Source organism: Podarcis gaigeae, assembly GCF_964106915.1.
Source record: "Podarcis gaigeae genome assembly, chromosome: 3".
NCBI classification, from domain to species: Eukaryota; Metazoa; Chordata; class Lepidosauria; order Squamata; family Lacertidae; genus Podarcis; species Podarcis gaigeae.
In genome coordinates, this window is record NC_139680.1 from 50,264,843 (window position 1) to 50,285,317 (window position 20,475).

Genomic DNA, 20,475 nt, shown 5'->3' on the forward strand with positions numbered 1-20,475 from the left:
TGAGATTTTTAAAAGCCATTTAATCAACAGTCTGACAGCAGGTTTACCTAGAGTTCTTTAATGCCATAAAGATCAATGCAAAGAACACGCAGTGCTGTTAGTATATCGAAGGCTTCTGGTGCCAGTTTGTTTGCAGCATGCTAAAAACCTTAAACTACATATCTTAGACGAAGTATGTCACCACTAACATTTATGCCAGTTAAAGTGTTGTGCAGCATTCAAGCATGTCTTATTTTGGAGGGCGTGTAGGTTTTGTCTATTACTTCATCCTGCAAGAACATATGAAGACAGCGTTCGTTCTGCGCCAAGGGATGGCCTGCAACTCTAGAATTTGAGAAGAAAAAAAATTAGACTTCCAGTTTTAAAAATCACTCTCCCACCCCGAACTTTCAGGAAGATTTCCAATTTAGACTTGCTTTTAAATACCCCACAACAACAAAAACCAAACTCTCCCCTATCTTAAGTGGCATTTAAACAACTCCACCAACGGCTAATGGGCTACCACCCACCCACCAGTTACCAGAATTAGCATCCTATCAGCATGACTGCTTTCAGAGAGATCATACTGTATACAAGTCAACATTCCTGACAAAGGTTAAGGGGGGCAGGTCTGTGGTAGGACTCTAATGTACCCTCCCCCACCCTCAAGGAGAATAGAGCAAATGACATTATTAGCCATTTGAAATTTTGAGCACATCCTATATGCAAAGACTCAGCAGCAAACCTACTTTCCCAAGAAACAGCTGCCAAGTTAAAGACAGTCTTAGAAGGCATCCAAAAATCTGGGGCTGTATTTAACTGTGCAACTAATCCTTTTCTTTCACATCTCCTCCACCTCCCACTCAGCTGCGTGCAACTCAGCCTCCAGTATTCAGTAGGTCCACCTGTCTTCGGAGAGGGAAAGATTGCTTACAAAAGCTGCCACTCCCCTCCTGCAGCCACTGGATGCCATCTGAGATGTTGAGAGCTCATGGATGATAGAAGCCAGCTATAAAAGATCACTGGCCCATCTTGCCTAGCACTGTTAATTTTCTTCAGACTCTGCGCTGTCAAGTCAGACAACCCTTCACAAGTCCTGCTACCTAAATTCACTTCACTAGAGACAGGCCACATTCCCACAGCAGTTTATTACATTTTCCCTACGTTCTCCTCCTAATTTCCATGTTATATTGAAGCTTTCCACAAGATAAAAGCCACATCCAAAAAGGTATGACAAGTTTAGTGCCAATTCCTGTGTCATTTGCAAACAAGTCCCCCACCCCCACCCCCCGGAAGCAATCTGTTTGCAAATAACATGAAAACCTCAGCAATATTACACTGTATTTCTGGAAGTGGCTTTGACATTCTGTGAAAGCTCAAATATAATGTGGAAATTAACAGGGCAACGTCAGGAAAACAGAATCAACAGCCGTGTGGCTGAAGCCACGGTCTAATCAGATGTCATAAGCACAAATTTAATGCCATTGAACTGCAATTATGAAGCTATTGGGACAAATACTAAAATGACAATGAGAAGCATTCTCATATTCCTATTTTATATGCAAATAAAGTCCATGCACAATTAAAGGTGACCATCATGTCCAAATAAGTTATTACCAAATGAGCTGGACTTTCAGAACTGTGTTTTTGATTTGATAATGTTCATCTTCTCCTTTGATTTATTAGAGGGAGGATGACCAATATTGGTTCCAAGAAGCAAAATGGGATGGGGAACTATGGAACCAATCCTGGTAATCCTCCCTCTAATAAATTAAAGGAGAACTAGGAAGTAGTAGGCCCAGCCTTCTTCCAGCAAAATAAAATAGTTTACACTTTATATCCAGAGGCCTTAAAATAAGCAGGTTTCAGAAAACAGGATGGAGAAACACGTGAAAAATGCATTCCCAACTACCTGTTATATCCCCCTCCAACTTCAGGATTGGAAAGCTTATAGGCAACTGCCAAGGAGGCAAAACTACCATGGAACTCCAGTCACTGCCCCCTCTGACCTAATATGGAAGCCAAGGCTTAACTGTTCCAGTAAGCAAATCTGAAGAGACGGCCACCCTAGCCAAGGCTATGTGTAAAAACCGTTTTGCCACATTACGAGCATCAGCTTCTCAGGCTGCGTAGTCAGATTGTAACCTAACTGTTCCAGCTGATGAATCACAGCCCCTCCCCACCTCCCCCCAGCCTTATTTGTATGATTCTATCTTTACATGCTGTAATTTTAGCAATTTGCATAAATTAAGCAAAACTGAAACAAAACCCAGGTCACGACAAATACTTCAATCATTGCAGCAAATGTTAAAGCATTTGTACACTGTTCAGCTTGGATGCTGATCGCGCTTAGATGCTAGTTCAACCCTGAAAGTAGTTCAGGTGCATTTAAAAAGGTGAACTGAGCTTTGCGTGGTACGAGAGCAACTGCATTGCTAAACCCACCGGAGCCAATGACAGATGTAAGCATGTATAATGTGGTTGCCTTTACACAACTGACATTTCTACACAACTCAAGAAATAGAATAGTGCACTTACTTGTTTATGAATTGTTCAAGCCCTTGCTTCCTTTCCTCTATAAAAGAGTCATCAAATATCCCATCGTCTCCTCTAAAAGGCAATTGGCGGAAAAAAGCTTTTCCAGGCAAGGGAGGCACTACAACCTGAAAGACAGTTGTGATCTAAATTACTAACACACTGAAAAACAGACTGCTTATTTTATGTAGAAAGCATCTAGCTTTTAATACAGTGCCTAGAAAATTTGTTTTAGGGGTACATGGGCTGTACCCTTCCCTTAGACATGGCACTCAAGATGGATGGCTGATTTAATATGGGATGCACAGAAGTGCCAAGCTTAAACACAGCTGCAAGGATTCAGAATGACCTGTGCTCGGGTCACAGTAAATTTCAGAACTGAGTTGGCAATCCTTACCACCACCACTGACACCACATTACTTAACAGCCCAGGGCAACCTTTTTCAGTGCCACAACACCTTTGTATCCAAGAAAATGTTTTGCCTTACCTTACTCTCTCTTTCTAGTTCACTTCGAAGCCATTCAAAGTCACTGTATCTTCGCCTGACACAAGACTCCTTCAATTTGAAAATAGGAAGGTTTGTCTAAAGAAAAGGAAAGGGGGGGGGGGAATGTTCCATCACTGTTCATCAACAATAGAGTACACAGGCTGGATTATGCTGAGACTGTCTACCTTCCTAACACTGCGTTCAGGATGTATTGCTCATACACTACAAGCCCAAGTGCCAAACTTAACATCACTGTGAGGGCTAAGTATAGAGATTTTACTATTTTAGCTCTAATTGTTGTCCACAAAAGGTAAGCATCTGTCCTACCCCTTCTGGATGATAAGTACTTATCTCCAGGCTGATGCTGGCATTGCAGCACTGCCTATCCTAATCATAAAAAGTTCATACTAACAACTAATCACAGCCTCACTCTTGAACATATTCTGAACACTTTTCTGCACAAAGTTTCATTTCATTTCAGGGAGCCTGTAGACTTCACTCTTGAAGCAGCCATCATTCCCTCTGTCCACTTCTTGGTTAGGTCATCCAGCATGACGAAGGAAGCTTGCTCCAAACTGGGCCCGAATCCAGAATTTATAGCTTGTTGGATTCTAGACTGATGTCCTCTTTGATGTACAGAGCAACACTGTCAATCTGGCTTTTCCTACACTTTATTATTATTATTTAAAACTTACATCCTGTACTTGGTTGGAAAGCCCTAGGACAAGTTACAACAAATGCATACATAACACAATAGCAAAAGCTTCGCAGTACACAAGCATGTGTTACTGTTTTTAAAAGCCAGCCTGAAAACAGGTCTTCAGGCAGCACCAAAGCGTGTATGATGTTGGCACCAGCCTACCCTCCAGCCAGGGAGATATTGTTAAGAAAACCTTCAGGTGGACAACTGATCCCTCATTTTCCCTTTAGGCTGGGCTCTCCGCCCCCAGCAGATCTCATTTCATGGACTAGATGTTAGAAGAGAGGTGTTCCTGAAGTAAACTGGGCCCCAAGCCATTTGGGCACTATTTAACAAAAATTGTACCCTAAAAATTAAAAAGAAATCTAAACAGAACTAGTCCAAACATGTCCACAATACAACCTTGAATCTGGTTCAGTGATAGATTAGCAACCACTGAAATTCATTAAGAGTCCCTGTTGTATGGGGCATGGCAAAGTTGCACACGTTTGCAAGGATGACCACTAGTCAACAGGACTTCCTCTTCCTGCCCCCTGCACCATCCCCAAATCTGCTGTGGGGGGGGGGGGACCCAGAACAGATTTGGGAGGATGCAGGGGGAAGATGAGAGGAGAGAACATCCCATTATGCAAGGAGAATGCCTGCCTTAGCACTATGTTGAATACAACCCGTGAGCTCTTGGTATTAAACCTTTTCTTCCCCCCCCCACCCCCACCCCAAAACTGGCTCAGGAGGTCAGGAAAACCATTAGAAGAGTGGGGGGGGGAGAAGGGAGATTGCTCAGTACGGCAATCCACAATGCTTGCCCTGACTAAACGATCACCTTAGTGTGACGCTGAAATCCTCCCACTGTGCTCCATCATGTACAGCAACATCTGTATGTACATGGTGTGAAACCCAACCCAAGCAGAATTAGGAAGGCACTTGCATTTTCCCAGGTAAGCACAACACTGTTCATTGTATTATGTCTTAAGGCATATTTTTTCTCTTAACGAGTTCCTTTATGCTAAAAAGTCATGCTTGCATTGAAAGACGCTGGCTTTTGTAAAGGCATTTTTGTCCCAGGCAGGGAACACCACTATACAGTTTCCCCAGAGCTGAGGAGTAAAGATTCCCAGAATAAAAACAGTGGATTATTGCTCTCTGATTTCACCTTTTGGCTTCTTAGCAGAGTTCCAAATTAAGTCATTGTAAGTGTGTAAGGCCTGTAGAGTTTTAGTGTTTTCTGCAGGTGAGATTTTCACCTTTAACATTCCATTTGCTCAAGTTACTTAATCCTTCTTGTTAACTGCTCTTTTATTCAGTAAGTTAAGATAAAGCAGTGAAAGGAGTGCTCGGAAATTCTTATTTCTTGGTACAGGAGCCTATAAAAGTTAATCTCCAAGCAATATATAAGGCTTAGAAGTACAGTGTTAGGTAAAATGAGCTGGCCCAATATAGGTACCCCTCCATTTTTCCTCCTTTGAACTTCTGACACAATCATGATTTAGACTTCCAACACATTTAGCTGTTTCACTCTTGCCAAATCGTTTCCTGTTAAGATATAAGCTACCTCAAGACAGCTGCTTAGAGAACTGCAAAGGAGCGTGAGACTTTCTGCCACACTGATTAACACTTCAGTTACATGCTTCTAGTACGTAGTCTGCAGCAGTGAATTTATCTCGGATTCATCCTAACCACTGTGCTTTTTTCTTTTTTTTTCTTTGCTTTTCTTTGCAATTACCTTAAAACCGAGTACAGTGGTACCTCAGATTAAGAACTTAATTCATTCTGGAGGTCCGTTCTTAACCTGAGGTACCAAATTAACTAATGGGGCCTCCCACTGCCACCGCAGCACGATTTCTGTTCTCATCCTGAAGCAAAGTTCTAAACCTGAGGTACTATTTCTGGGTTAGCGGAGTCTGTAACCTGAAGCGTCTGTAACCCGAGGTACCTCTGTATTGAGTATGTGAGAGGGAGAAATTACTTGAAATATAGAACTGAGCAGCTAAAAAAGCTATTCATGATTCTTGCAGGATATCTGCAAGACGGCAAATGAGATATTCTACATCACTGATATTCAACTGGTGGGTTGGGACCTTCTATATGGTTGCAACAACAGTGCTAACTTCATACAAATATGGTGGTGGTGGTGAGAATTAAGAAATGGCTTCAATACATGTTTGGGTTAAAGGCGGGTCCCAGGTCTGAAGACTACTGATCTATTCCAATGAGATATGTATAAGTGATAAGGGCTGCACTGCTCCAACCTTGAAGTTGATAATTTGCTCTGAGGTAGCAGCAATTCATTCCAGCAGACCAACTGCTAAAACTACATTACAGCCTCAAGGACAGAGAAGGTGTAACTTTATATGTGTCAGCAAGGCTGGATTACACTTGGATCCATCTCAAGTAATGAAAGGGAACACAAAGGTCTCAGTCTGATGAATTGTATGCTTTTACAACACTATAATGTAGGATCAATGGTGCAGTTTAGGCGCTGACCTCCCAAACCTATTTTGTTGCAACTCAGGGGTTTTTTAATTAAACAAGCACCTATTTATATTGACATTTAGTTACAAAGTTTACATCCCACCCTTCTTCCAGAGAGCTCAAGATGATTTAGCATTGAGGGATGGGGAACCTGTGGCCTTTCAGGTGCTGTTTAACCACAATTTCCATCCTCCTTTGCCACTGGTGATGCTTGCTGGGGCTGGTGGGAATTGGAAATTGTAATCTCCTAAAGAGCCATAGGTTCCCCGTGATGCCCTGCTTTACCTTCATAACCAGCTCCATGGCTGAGTAGGGATTAGATCCTGGGTGTCTCTAGCTCTAGCCCAGAACTAACCGCTACACTGGCTCACTTGACATACTGGCACTTAAGAGTCAATGCAGCGTTGTAGCCATGTGTTAAGTATCTGGTTCAGGATTCACATCAATGGCAAATTCATTTGTAACCACCTCATCAGCTGCCTTCTGAAACACTGGGATTAAACACCAACCTTCCTCACATTTTTACCAACAATCTTTGCAGGAGATTTGCACTTGCACACTGGAAAATAGACTAGAAGGTTCCATGTCCTAAACAGCCTCAAGGTAAACCCATAACAGTGGTACCTCGGGTTAAGTACTTAATTTGTTCTGGAAGGTCCGTTCTTAACCTGAAACTGTTCTTAACCTGAAGCACCACTTTAGCTAATGGGGCCTCCTGCTGCCGCCGTGCCACCAGAGCACAATTTCTGTTCTCATCCTGAAGCAAAGTTCTTAACCCGAGGTACTATTTCTGGGTTAGCGGAGTCTGTAACCTGAAGCGTATGTAACCCAAGGTACCACTGTAAATCTATAACACACCTGCAATAAAAGACTCCCTGAAGAGTCTCTGGACAAAGCCATCGTGTAACTTACACCAATTTTGATGCCACCTTCATAGTAGCTAGCCTTCCTACAACTCAGTTGCCAACAGGGAGGTGTGGGTGTTTCTAAAAGCAACCAGGTGCTCCAATAAACTTTCTATAGTTAGCTATCAGGTATGTATGGTGTATGGTGTAAAACAAGCATATCTGAGACTCTCTTGCATGTGCCACCTACACATTATGAAGGAGTTTAGGAGAAGTTACAATGCTCTTCTACTGCCTCCTGCTGGCAGATTCTCTCTGGTTAACATTATTTGGATACCTGGTGAACCTTTCTTAAGTCTGCTAAAGAGATGTGATTGTTGTTAAAAAGGTTTAAATTTAAGAGGGAGCCAAAGCATTTTTGTAAGCCACTCATCCGTCTTGACTAACAGGTGGGGCGATATCTTTCAACAAATAAATTTTAAAATGTGCTTTTATGTGGGCCATCACATACTCGCCCCCCAAGGAGAATTTCCATCTGGAAAAGCCAGTCCGCCCCCCACCCTGATCTTCATTTATACACCTTTACTTGTATCTGTTATGCATGTTGGAAAAATACCACCACCACTGACCAGCATCATCACTTCCCAACATGTTGAAGTGGCAAGATTCCTTTTTCAAATACTATGCAAAGATGTTACAATATATAAAACCAGATTCAAAACTGACCTTCCTTTTAAGTGCATGGCAAGCACTGGAAGACGGAGTGAAATTATCTAGATGAGTCGAGAGTTCTCTTATGCTACTCTCTTCATGAGTCAACAACCCTTAACACACCATCAATGGTAGTTCCAATTTAAAAATGGAAGGTATATTAATCAGTTCCTCCCAAACCTGAGTTTTTTCCATCTTGCATGACATGCCATAAGATGATGCAAGTGGGAAAGTCAAAATGATGTACAGCAACAAGAAGCCCTTTAATAGGTTCTGAGATATGAAACCGAAGGGAGGTTCTAAAAAAGGCCCTTTTTCTAAAAGATAACTAGAATAAGTGCTAACTGATTGTAGCCTATACAAACACAGCACTAGAAAGATCAAGTACTCATAGATTGGGCTTTGATACAAGATGCCATTCTGAATTATTAGAAGCGCAAGGCTATTCATCACGATTGTGTGATATTTCCACTGACTGATCAGCAACGCTACCAGATACTTATGATAGAAAAATAACCTTGAATCACTTTGCCAAATGTGTGTTGCCAAACCCATGATTACGGGGATAGAAGAGATGTTTGTAAGAGAATTGGTAGAATTCTCAGAATTAGTGCTGCCAGGTCTTAAACTCTAAGCAATGTTTCTCAACCTTGGGTCCTCAGATGTTGTTGGACTACAACTCCAATCATCCCTGAGCTCTGGCCTTGCTAGCTAGGGGTGATGGGAGTTGTAGTTCAACAACATCTGGGGACCCACAGGTTGAGAAAGGCTGCTAGAGGCATTACAAAAAGGAAGTTCAAAGTACCCACAGCAGTACTTCAGGGCAAATCCATAACGGCCGTACTAGAGGACAACTTGCAGAGCTTCCGTAAACTTTTACCACTGGGTACCCATTCTGTCACCTATTCAACAAATTTGTACATGTTTTATTTATGTGGAGGCAGCCTTTGGAGGGTGTTCATGTCACCCATCAAGCCAATATTTCGGATTGGGAAGTTATTTGGACACTTGCAACAGTGATAATAAGCCTTAGTCATTAAAAGAGAAATAAGGCTCACACAGGGGGATTTTAAATTCTTGACATTAACCACAGTTTAGAACACTGTACATATCAGAATCCCAGAGGGCCACACATATTGTTAACAAGGACTACAGCATATTTTTGGAGAGTATAGTAGCCTTGCAGGCTAAAAGCCTGCTATAACCAAGGGCCTAATGTGACAGACATTCAGTATCACGTTGGTCAAGGTCACGATTGTTCAGAATGGTGCAAAATTACAAGAAACAAGTGTAAGCAGAGCTTCAAAGGTTTCATCAAGTGCAGGAAGGTTGAATTTATGCCTTTGCAATTGTCTACAGAAAAGAGATTTCTCTCCTCCCTGTGTCTACCCTCTCCCACGTTTCTTAATTTGAATTATTTATTACCTGCCCATCATCTTAAGTGATCCCAGAGTGGAGTACATCAAAGCAATTTGAAATCCAACAATGGCAACCATCAGCACAATGTCACCATAAAGCAAAGAGCAGATAAACAATGGTAAATGGCAGCTAATACCGTATTTCAAAATTCAGGCTATGGGAGAAATCTGCAGCAGGAACAATACCAGAAATCAAACAGCAGCGGCACATTTAGGAGGCTAAAAATCTTAAGCACTCACAGTGTAAGTGGCCTGACTCTCAAATCCTAGTAGATAACTAGGGATAGATCAACTTGATGCAGTGTGGGGCACCAACAGAATGTTCTGCCAGCTGTCAAGGGCAATCCAGCCTCTTATGTAGGTTGCATCTGCAAAGAGATTCCTTACTGGAAGTCAGCAATCAGATGAAGATATCTGAAGGTGTATCTAACGTGGGTTCTTTAAAGCTTTTGAGAAGCTATCTGCTCTAACAGATAGCTAGCTGGATTCTTTCAAATATTAAATTTTGTATACTCCCGGAAACCAACAACCTACTGGAAATTTCCTTACTGCATCCAGGGGTTCCCAAACTGTGGTCTGTAGACCATCAGTGGTCTGTGAGTTTCATTCAAGTTGTCTGTGGTGCATCTGTAAAAATACAATGAAAAACCATGCAGCATCTAGCACAGTAGAGTATGGTTGCTACAATAGGCTGAAAAAGCATTAAGCGGTCCTCCAGGACCCTCTGCAATTTTTCAAGTGGCCCTTGGGGAAAAGTTTGGAAATTACTGCTCTAGTAAAAGGTCACCATGGCAGCTGGCACAACAGAGGCAGCAAATAAAATTCTCAAGCAATAGCCTCTGAGAATCCAGGAGGCACAAACTGCATTCCCTTTAAAATGCAGGTCAACAGTTTAGGAGTGAAATCTCTTCTCAAACAGACAGTTCAACCACTTTTGTCCATCAAAAGAAACTCCTTCATACATGGATTGTTTCTGCTTATTTCCCCTCCATCCAACCCATCATAGGCCTCAGGTGGTCGGTCATTCAAGGACTACCATCATACTTGATTAAGATGGAAAGGAGCAACAGCTGGGCATCATTAAGATACCAATGATAATCCACTGAAAACACACATTTCAGAAATCCTTCACCAGAAGTGTAATGTGAAAGTTAAGGAATGAGAGACTGAATGGAACTTTTACAGAATGTTGCATGAAGGCTCCCAGGGATCTGCAGGTGAAGTATGAGCAGAACTACTGCAAAGCAATGTTCCCTACTCAGAACCCCAGTTGGATCAGGGGGCTACCAGGACCAATGGTACCAAACATGGCTAAGCAGTCTGGGAAAACAAAAATTATTACATTCCTCCCCCAACGTCTCTCCTGGGGTAAGCTGCATGAAAGTTGCAAGAGAATCAGAACAAGCATCTTGTCCACAACCTTGAGTGTCAGTAATTGACACTTATCCAATAAAAACCAATCCGAAGAGAATCTTAACACCTCTTCTGTATTGACTTCAGTGTCAGTACAGATGCAAACTTTTTTGTCTGCAAAACTGTGACCTGCTAGACACATGTAATGATACCTGCATATGCAGAAATTTTCAAAAGCTTTAGTGGCCCTGCAGATGTTGAAACGTCACCCCTCAGCTCCAGGCACCATAGCTCAACCAACCCACTGCTGATGTAGAAGCACTTAAAAGCTGCAAAGCTACTCCTAAGAAATCCCCTTCCCAATATAAGCCCTCCAATTTGCATCAATAGTCAGCTATTGAGCATGCTAGCTCCAGCCATGGCCAAAGGATAGCCACCTACGATATTCTGGGGGAAGGAGGAGGAGGAGGAAGAGAGAAAACCACCAGAGACGTAAGACCACTCAAGGTATGTTAACCAATGACAGGAAAAAGGAGCTTCCGAGACTCACAACAAGCACACGCTTGCGCCAAACAGCTGAGTCATCAAGAAGGGGATGGTCCCTTCGCACTTCTGTTTTGCTAGATCCATCACTACAGTTGCTCAATTCTGAAGAGGACTCCAGCCTCCAGGGACAGTTCCACTTAATGCTGTCAACACATGGGCTGAACTGCTTCTCTGTGCAGACTTCCTTCACCTCACGTCATATCACAACAACTCTGCTTTGTACTGTTTTTAACAGCAGGGGTGGCATTCAGACCTGCTTGCAAGAAAGCTCACAATCCTTCTGAGAAAAGGAAGGTGTGTGATGTGTGGCATCCTGCTGATGGACTCTGGACCACTGATTTCCAATGAAATATTTTTAATCAGCTAAGTGGCCTTACCCATGTAGGAGCAGCTGTAAGCCCACCCAACAAGCCACCAGTTATATTATCCTCTAACACAGGTCGAGGAGACTTCATAGCCTAATGGTCATTTAAGCATTTGTCTAGAACAGATCCACGTTTTCAAACTTTTATTCATATTGAATTATTGGCCCATGTTGCAGAACAGATTCTAGAATGGAGGTCCCAAGCAAAAATCATTAACTGATTCTGTAGAAATTGGTGACTATTAGCTGGTGGTCAGGCCTTCAAAGCACCTTGCAAAGGTCTTTGCAGGGGCTACCAAATAACTTATCAGTGGTGCCTGCAAACCCCCTTTTGCCTCAGCCACCTAACATGAGGTGTGGGGCAGGTGGGTGTGGCCCGTGGACCAGAGGTTCCCCACTGCCAAATAGGAGAGTCATAGGGTTCTGTGTACTTAGCAGCTGTATGGAATCGTACTTTCTTTATCTCAGAGAAAACCAAGGTCTTTTTACATTAATTGATTAGAAATAATTTCTGGCAACACTAAATGGTCTGGCCTCAACCATGAAAAGTCACAATTTTTCTTGATATCTAGAAAATCATTATGAAGTTGCTTCAGTTAATTTACCAGCTGATTGTACATTCTTCCAAGTGTATAATCAGTTGAAGAACAGGTCTAAAGTGTTTTCAGGAAGTCTCTTCTTAAAAGGCCAGAGAATTTTAGTATAAACACTGAAAATACTTAGGGTGGGATTCAACTAATGAGTCATGTCAGCTGTGCAAGGACTTCTGCTTGCACAATGGGGCTTTCCCCTCTCCTTGCAAACTCCCCACCCCACCCCACCCTGCGACTGGCTGTGGAGTTAAGAGACGCCCCAGAGCAGTGCAGAGGGGAGGGATCATTCTGTCTGACAAGCTCAACTTGCCCGACAGAACGATAATCTTAGCAAAACATCAAATTCCCTCCTTAGTATTTACATAAGTATAGCTTTACATTATTTTTCTGTCACCAAAGTGAATTATTCAATATATTACTTTTTGAAATTATTTAATATTTGAGTGTCATGATGTATTGATTGCATTTGTGTTGTGAGCCACACTGGGCCTCGTTAAAATGGAAAAGGAGCATACAAATTGAAATAAAAATAATACACCAGGGACTTCTATCCCATGACTAAGTATACTTCAGACAGAGCAAGCACATGCTCAAGTAAGTGTTGCTTAATATTGTTGCCACCCGCATCTCTCCAGAAAGACTTTCACTTGGCTCTTCAAAGTTGCTGAACAGCAGAAAAGGAAGGAAAGAAAAAGCAGAAGGAAATATAGAGGGTATAGAACTGTTCAGCTTGGCCCCTCAAATCAGCAGAATTTGCAAGAGCATCATTCCAATGACAATTTAATTAACCTGATGCTCCGTTCTTAAAGAGATCATTTGACTCAGGACAATTGAGAGAAAGAAACACGCACCCATATCACCCAGTTTGGAAGAACACAGTAACTGGGAGAGTAACCTGAAAGGAAAATACCTGGTTCTAGGACAGCATATCTAATATCAGTGGAATCAGATACTTTTGTTCGATTCAGAGATGAACATTTTATCCCACCTTGCAACTCTAAGATTGTGTAGTTCTATGACATGCCAAGGCAGTAACTCATCAGCAGCACCAAGGTATATTAATCCCAATTGAGACATATACTTTTCTCCTTTGTAATTTTTGATCAGAATGCAACTTCTACAAAAGATGCTGACAAAAATAAAAAAATAAAACTATTTGATTTGATTGTTAGTGTTTAAGCTACAATATTTTAAAACTAACCTGAACTTTAAACTCTTTAAAACTCTATGATCCTCTTATGAACAACTACTTTTCTTTAAAGGGAATGAATTGTGAAAAAACTAACTTTGTCAGTCATCATACAAGTACACAACATTGATACTGGTGGACTGGCAAGTCACAAGCTTCACCCACCAAAGCAGCTAAGTGACCTTAAAACTTGCTTGATAATTGGCTTAATTCTTCTGTATTCATGATGCAAGCAATTCTAATGCAGTGTGACAGGATTATGAGTTATTTGGAAAAAAGCAATTATTCATCATTTTCTAAATAATAGGAAAAACAGTGCAGTCTTCAAGGTTATATAAAGGCTCTAAAGTTTAAAATCAACGTTTAAGATTATAGTAACCAGTTTGCATGCACTTTTACATAGGAAATATCTAAGTAAGTGGAAAACTCTGATTTAAATCAATGCTATGTTTTGGCCTTTTTTCTTGCCATTTAACTCTCCTTGATCTAAATCAATCCAGCCAGGCTTGTGATGACAGAATGAACCATCTGCTGCTACACTGTTAAAATATCTGACTCTTAGTGCTGTTTAATCTTTGTGGTATAAACCACTTGAAGCAATATTCTATTACATTGATATTTCTGTTGCATCAATCTAGGGTACCTTTGCTTGATGGAAGAAGTGAAAGTAGACAAGTGACTCAATTCCTACTCTAGTTTTTAACTAATCAACTGTATGCTTCATGATTTGAGAGCAACTTTGTTGTTTAGAGTGGCATTTCATATTTCATGCTTGTCACTGTCAATGGGGAATACCTGACCTCTACGGTTTTCACTGTAAACAAAATATTACTCACTCAAAAGGAGCATTTAGTAGAACCAATTTTTTTTATCTGACTACAGTGCAATCTTCCAAGTCCAAGCAGAGCTGGAAATACAACAGTAGAGAAACACGGATATATGCTAGAGACCAAATAAATGTGAGTGGTGCAGATCAGATCCTTTTCAGGATTCAATCCTTTTCACAAATTTGAATGGAAGACTGCAATCCTGTGCACTTCTGAATAGACAAGAATATATTGGGAAAGCCTAAATGGCTTTGAGAGACAGAAAAGTTCTAGTCTCAGAGAGGACTGAGACAATTCAAGAGTTTCTCGTTGTGCCAGGAATGGTGCCCCACTCTAAACCTTCTCCTTTCCCACTTCACACAACGGAATGGGAGGAAGGTGCCATCTCACCCTTTGTCTCACAATGCTTTGGTCTAGACCCAATGAAAGCAAGTTTTTGAATCCACTATTTTAGGAGTGCAGCTCCATAAGAAAGCATGCACTTGCCACAGTACCACAAAACAACGCCACTGATGTGTGCAAAGAACCGCTCTAACTGAAAGCTCACCCCACCCACTACTAATCTGCAGTTACAGTTCTTGTCCATTTCAGATAAAAAGAAATCCTAAAGTGCTGTTAAAGTGGACTTTTATGCCTTCCTCACCTTCAATTTCTTCAGCGCCTGGATTCGTTAATAATGGAAAGCCAAAAAGGGTACAAACAGGATGTGTGTTTAGTTAGAGCATTAAGCCAATTCAATGAAGCTTTTCTTAGGTGGAGTGTTTAAGGCAGCAATTTATTTCTAAAAAATTGTGAACATGAAAGATTAAATCTACGTGCTTTATATTAAAAGTTAATACAGGTTAAGTGGTAAATGCAATATATAATAGCTTTTAAGTATCTAATCTGAGGCTTGCCAAGAAAAAAGGAGCTTCCATTAGAAAGGCTCAATAGTAACTTTTAGTTTAGTCTTAGAAATGCATCTGTCCTTGTCTTTTGTGAAAGCAATGTACTCAAGTTACGTGCAAATTCACGTTGTTGATACCTTCCAAGCTCTCAAATCAAGTGTGGTCTACAAATTAGTTTTAGCCTTGGGATTCTGAGACACTTAAAGATCTTCCCATAGAAACAGCACCAACAGCATAAAAGCAATAAAAAAAAACCCTCATTTCCCATTAGTTTGGTGGCTCAGGAGCTGGGGAGAGTAGATTTAGCAGGCAGGCACATCAACCAAAGCTTGTTAGGAATCATCAACCACTGGCTGCTTCAGATGTGATGCTAAGCCATAGTTACAGCAGTTTTCTTCAACATGGGGCCCTCCAGATGTTATTGAACTCTAATTCCCATCAGCTTTGGTCAGCATGGCCAGCATTGAGGGATGATGGGTGTTGTGGTCCACAACATTCATGATGATGAAGGCCAAGATGAGCCTAGACCGGCATGGCCAAACTTGGCCCTCCAGATGTGTTGGGACTTCAACTCCCACCATCCCTAGCTAACAGGACTAGTGGCCAGGGAAGATGGGAATTGTAGTCCTAAAACATCTGGAGGGCCAAGTTTGGCCATGCCTGGCCTAGGCAAACCTCACATATATATTCACCACACCACCCCCAGCAATGATCACAGGTTCAGAAGCTTTCACTTCTGTTTTATATGAAACACATCTTGCCATATCATTTGGACTCAAACTGTGGTTACTCTTACCTAAGGTCTGTTTGAGCAAACCACCTTTAACTCATGGATTAGGAAGCTGACTTGTTTCAGCAAGCTATAGTTAAGATTAACCAGTCTGGAGTAATCTAAAACTGAAGTGAAAATTTCCAGTTTCCTTGAAGCTGCATCTAAGAACATTTCACCAGTGTTTAGTGTGTTGTGTGTGAACCGGTGGGTTTTTCCAATAATAATAATAATAATAACAACCATCTTGTTATCTCAGTTTCTAATTTCCTTGAACACTTCCTCAGGGCCCTTTCCCCTCACAAGAAGGAGATCCTTCTCCCCCCTCCCCCGCATACCAAACTTCTGTCTCTCGGCCACCTTTGCTCAGCATGCAGGGAGTTGCTGGTGTTGGCCCTGGTCTAACCATAAGGGAATGACCTGACTAGAAGACAGGATAGGCAGGTGAGGTACTGGGCTGGCTGAGGTACTGAAGGCCCACCTGAACATGGCTCAAGGCGGTGGTTGAGAAACACTGAAATAGTGTTTGCCTTGGGCGATACCACATTTCTCCCACATGATAGGACTGTGAAAAAGAAATGGGATAACCCTCTTCACAACAGGCTCTTAACCTTGAAGAGAAAAGGCAAGATACAAATGTAATGAAGTCTGGTTAAATGCAATGAAGCAGGCTAAATGCAAGGAAGTCACTGAAACTAAGTCCAGGTGAAACCAATTCGTTTGCAAGGCAAACTGTAGTCCTCCAAGCATTTCATGGGTCCCCACGAATCACAACTTTGCTGTTTTAGGAACCACTATTGGGCCAGTGTGTTCTTAGTAGTCATCATGGACGTAGCCAGGATTTTTGTTAGGAGGGGCAGGACTTGGTTGGGGGGGACAAGACTTTTGTTCGGGGGGGCAGAACCAACGTGATTAGTCAGTTAGTTAAGTATTTCTACTGTTTTACTTGATGTGGGGGCTGCTGCCCCTCAGGCTACGCCCACGGTAGTCATGGCATGGCCATGAAAATAAATTAATAAACAGCAAGAAATTCTTTTTGCTATCACCATCTGCTGAAGGGGGTGCAGTCTTATATTTTGATCTGACAATTTTGTCCTTCAAAATCTTCATGATAATACTGCACTCCGCAGCTTTCAAGGCAGCTCTAGCAACTGGTACACAACATCAACAAGTCTTGTGATGGGGTAGTACTAGAAGGGCATATTGTAGAGGTGCACTGAGGTTGGCACTGCCAGGCACAATTCACTAGTGTGAATGCCAGTTAGTACCCAAAGTAGGCAATATCCACAGGTCATACATAAGCATTTTCTGAAGGCATGGGTTATACCTTGCTTTCTAAGAGCCTACACTGCATCAGCAAGCATAGTTCATCAACTGGATCAGTTAAAAACATCGAGCCTTTCAGCTGGAACAGGATACGAGTGACATGCAGGCCTGCACAGACAACCAAGTGCCAAAGAAGCAATCCAATGGATTAAAAGGAAAACATGACTGTATTCGGTAAAACTTTCCCACACTAGCACATCCTCAAGCAAAAGTTCTTCCTCAATTCATTAAGCTACCTTATTCCTAATTACTGTACTGGTCAATGATCTAGTACCCTCTTCACTAACTGGCAGCAGCAGCTCTCCCAAGATCTTAGGAAGAGGTCTTCCCAGCCCTACTACATCAAGAGTTTTTCAACTGGCAATGGAAGGGATTGAATTCAGGACCTTTGGAATGTGAAGCAATGTGCTATGGCTCCCTCTCTGAGTTATCTAACCTACACAACCTAAACACATACATTCTTTCTCCAGTCCCACTTATGTACACAACCAGTTAAGATAACATTAGGCCATCTATTACCCTAGACCTTACTTACTTTCAGCAATCCATAAACATATTGTCCAATGGCTCTAGTTTGCATTATCACCCTCAGCTTTCTTAGAAATGCACAACCTGGTCCAGAGTAAATAGAAGCAACAAGAAATTTGTTACTTGTTTCAGATCGAACCTACTTTTACAACATTTATCATAAAAGGAAAAACAAATTGATAAACAAATGACAGTGGAAAACAGCTTCGGACAAAGTGTTATTCTTAATAAATTCAAGAACTGTACATTCAAGGAGATGTAACGTAAAATTATTATTTCCTCAACCCTTGCATGACAGTTCTTCCATTACCTGAAAAGTGGGAGAGGGAAAGAGAAAACAAAGATAAACCCTTATTTTCTCCTGCCAGGTTGTCTAAAACCCACAAGAGACAAGTGGTGGGCCCTGATCCACTACAGTGGTACCTCAGGTTAAGAACTTAATTCGTTCTGGAGGTCCGTTCTTAACCTGAAACTGTTCTTAACCTGAGGTACCACTTCAGCTAATGGGGCTTCCTGCTGCCGCTGCACGATTTCTGTTCTCATCCGAAGCAAGGTTCTTAACCTGAGGTACTATTTCTGAGTTAGCGGAGTCTGTAACCTGAAGCGTCTATAACCTGAAGCGTCTGTAACCCGAGATACCACTGTACTGCAGTTATAGAAGACCTTAAAGCCTTCCCCAAAGAATGAGATGCCACTATCTTAACTCTGTCAACTGCACAACCTTGAGATTATCTTTTTGTTATCATGTAGACACAGTTAAAACTATGAATTCGAGGTATTCCACCAGAGAATAAATTCCCTTGTTAGCCTTTAAGTTATAGGAATGCAGAGAATGTTATTATCACATGAGAGTGAGAATCAGAGAACAATGTATTTCCTTAATGTATAAGGCTGCTGTGGGCTTCCTTTTGCAGTTAAAGGCAGAGTACAAATACAGTAACATGAAAAGTGGACCAAAAGAATTACCATAATTGTTCAGAGGCAGTGACTACTACCAGTTACTAGACATTATGTAGGGAAGCATCACAATTTAAAGCTTTTGAAGGATGTATCACTGGTCACTGGAGGCCCTTCTCACAGCAGTTTTCTTTGTTCTCACATATCAGTAGGTACCCATAAGAGTATTGTGACTAACCAAAGTAGAGCCATATCATGAAGACCAAACAAACAATGAGTATAGGAAGCCAGCTACACAGACTACTTAGCATAACTCTGGTGTGTGATGAGAGACATGGGGCCAGTATGGAACAGCACCAAGCTGAAGCACACTGCATTTCTGGACTGCAGAGATAAGGAACATTGAAACACACACACACACAGTTCCAGTTACAAGCATCTGAAGGAAGCCAAATTGGGATCTACATGTGCATTCAAGAACCTTGGCATGCGCAGGCTCTGCATCAGACCTTTCATTCTGTATGAATATGGTGCTAACGGCATTCGGCATTCATATAGGAATCAACACTAGAAGATACTGAGAAAATGAACAGCTTAAAATATCTCTCCCTACACACACACACACACACACACCCCTCCCCCACCCTCAACTGCACAGGATGTCACTGTCAACCTCAGCTCAGCTTGCCAGATCAGAGTGCTAACGACATATTGGTTATGTATATGGAGCTGCAGCATCTTCTCTGAAGGTGTGCCAGGGAATCAGTGAGCTCTTCAGTGAGGAAATGCCCCTGACCTTCCACTGTGGGTGGGTGGGGGGAAATGGAAAAGAAAGAGGGTGGGGGATAAAAATAAGCCCTTCAGTTTGGCTCAGGCACTTCTAAGCTACACCCAGCCAGCCAACCAGGCAAGGCACGTATTTGAAGGAGTGAAGAGGCCTTACTGCTTGGAAGTTGCACAGGCAAGGCACCTCCACCCTCGCTCCCCAAAGCAGATAAGCCCGAGACTCCAGCAAGGCCCGCCCCCCATAATTCCCCATCCATCCGCCGACCCCCCCCCCCCCCGCCGTCCACTCCTGGCTGGGATCCCTCACCTTGACCCTCACGTCGTAGGTGGTGAAGCGGCCTCTGCCCACCCCCACCGTCTGAGGGTTGGAGACGTCGATCTCGAGGAAATTGCTCGGCGGCCCGTAGGCGTCGTTGAGGTTCTGCGGCTTCGTGATCAGGCGCCTGGTGTCCGCGATGGTCTCAGCCATTTCCCCCACCCGCGCGCGCCCGCTCGCTCTCAAGCAAGAGGACCCAGGAGGCAAAGGACCGCGGAGGAAGCACCGGGGGAGGGGAGAGGGGGGAGCGCCGACGAGGGCAGGCAGGCGGGCGGGCTGGGAGGTCGCTCGGGCGTCACGGCGCAGCAGCCCCACCCCAACCCCACCTCTCGCCTTCTTATTCACGGGTGACCAGCCGACGTGACGCCCCCGCGACACGCTCCGGCCCAGCCGCCGACCGCACCCGGAGGGAGCGAGCCCTGCTACGCGCGCAAAGCACCACGGAGCTTGTAGTCTTCCTATCGGCAGGAGGCCGCTTCGACGCGATGCGCAGCGGCCGCCGCGGGGACTACAACTCCCGCAATGCCGCGGCGATCCGTACTAGAAGGGGCAAAGCGCAATTAGCGGAGCTTGGAGAATTTTCTTTGGGGGCCTTCCTGGATTCGAAAGGGGCGTGGCTAAAAAAGCTGGAGTGATCCTGGTAAATACCCCACACAGCTGGGGAAATAAAGGGGCGCAGGCTCCGAATCATAAGAATCCTCAGCGTTATTTTCCCTAGTGCGCTTTGAAAAATGGCAATAAACGAGCCGTGTCTCTATGTGTACATATTTGAGCGTCGTTCGTGGGGCGAGGGGAAGCGGAAAGGTTTGCGTGAGATTGCTGACTCTTCAACCAACCGGTGTAGCTGTGCTTTTAAGAGGAGCCTGCCTGGTTGCGTTTGAAAATGCTGCAGAGAGTAAAAGCGGCGATTGTCTGCAGAGTGAGGCACGCCCATTGTTTCCGGGGG

At 43.0% G+C, this 20,475-nt stretch overlaps 1 protein-coding gene across 1 annotated transcript; it reads right to left on the reverse strand.

Moving 5' to 3' along the window:
- Window positions 1-20,043, reverse strand: SNX3 (sorting nexin 3). Its single transcript, XM_083731536.1, has 4 exons — window positions 19,521-20,043; window positions 3,003-3,098; window positions 2,518-2,642; window positions 1-324 (listed from the first exon to the last, which is right to left on the reverse strand). The coding sequence occupies exons 1-4, from the start codon at window positions 19,680-19,682 to the stop codon at window positions 219-221; spliced, it is 489 nt and encodes a 162-aa protein (XP_083587662.1). The 5' UTR covers window positions 19,683-20,043; the 3' UTR covers window positions 1-218.
- Window positions 20,044-20,475: the final 432 nt, after the last annotated feature.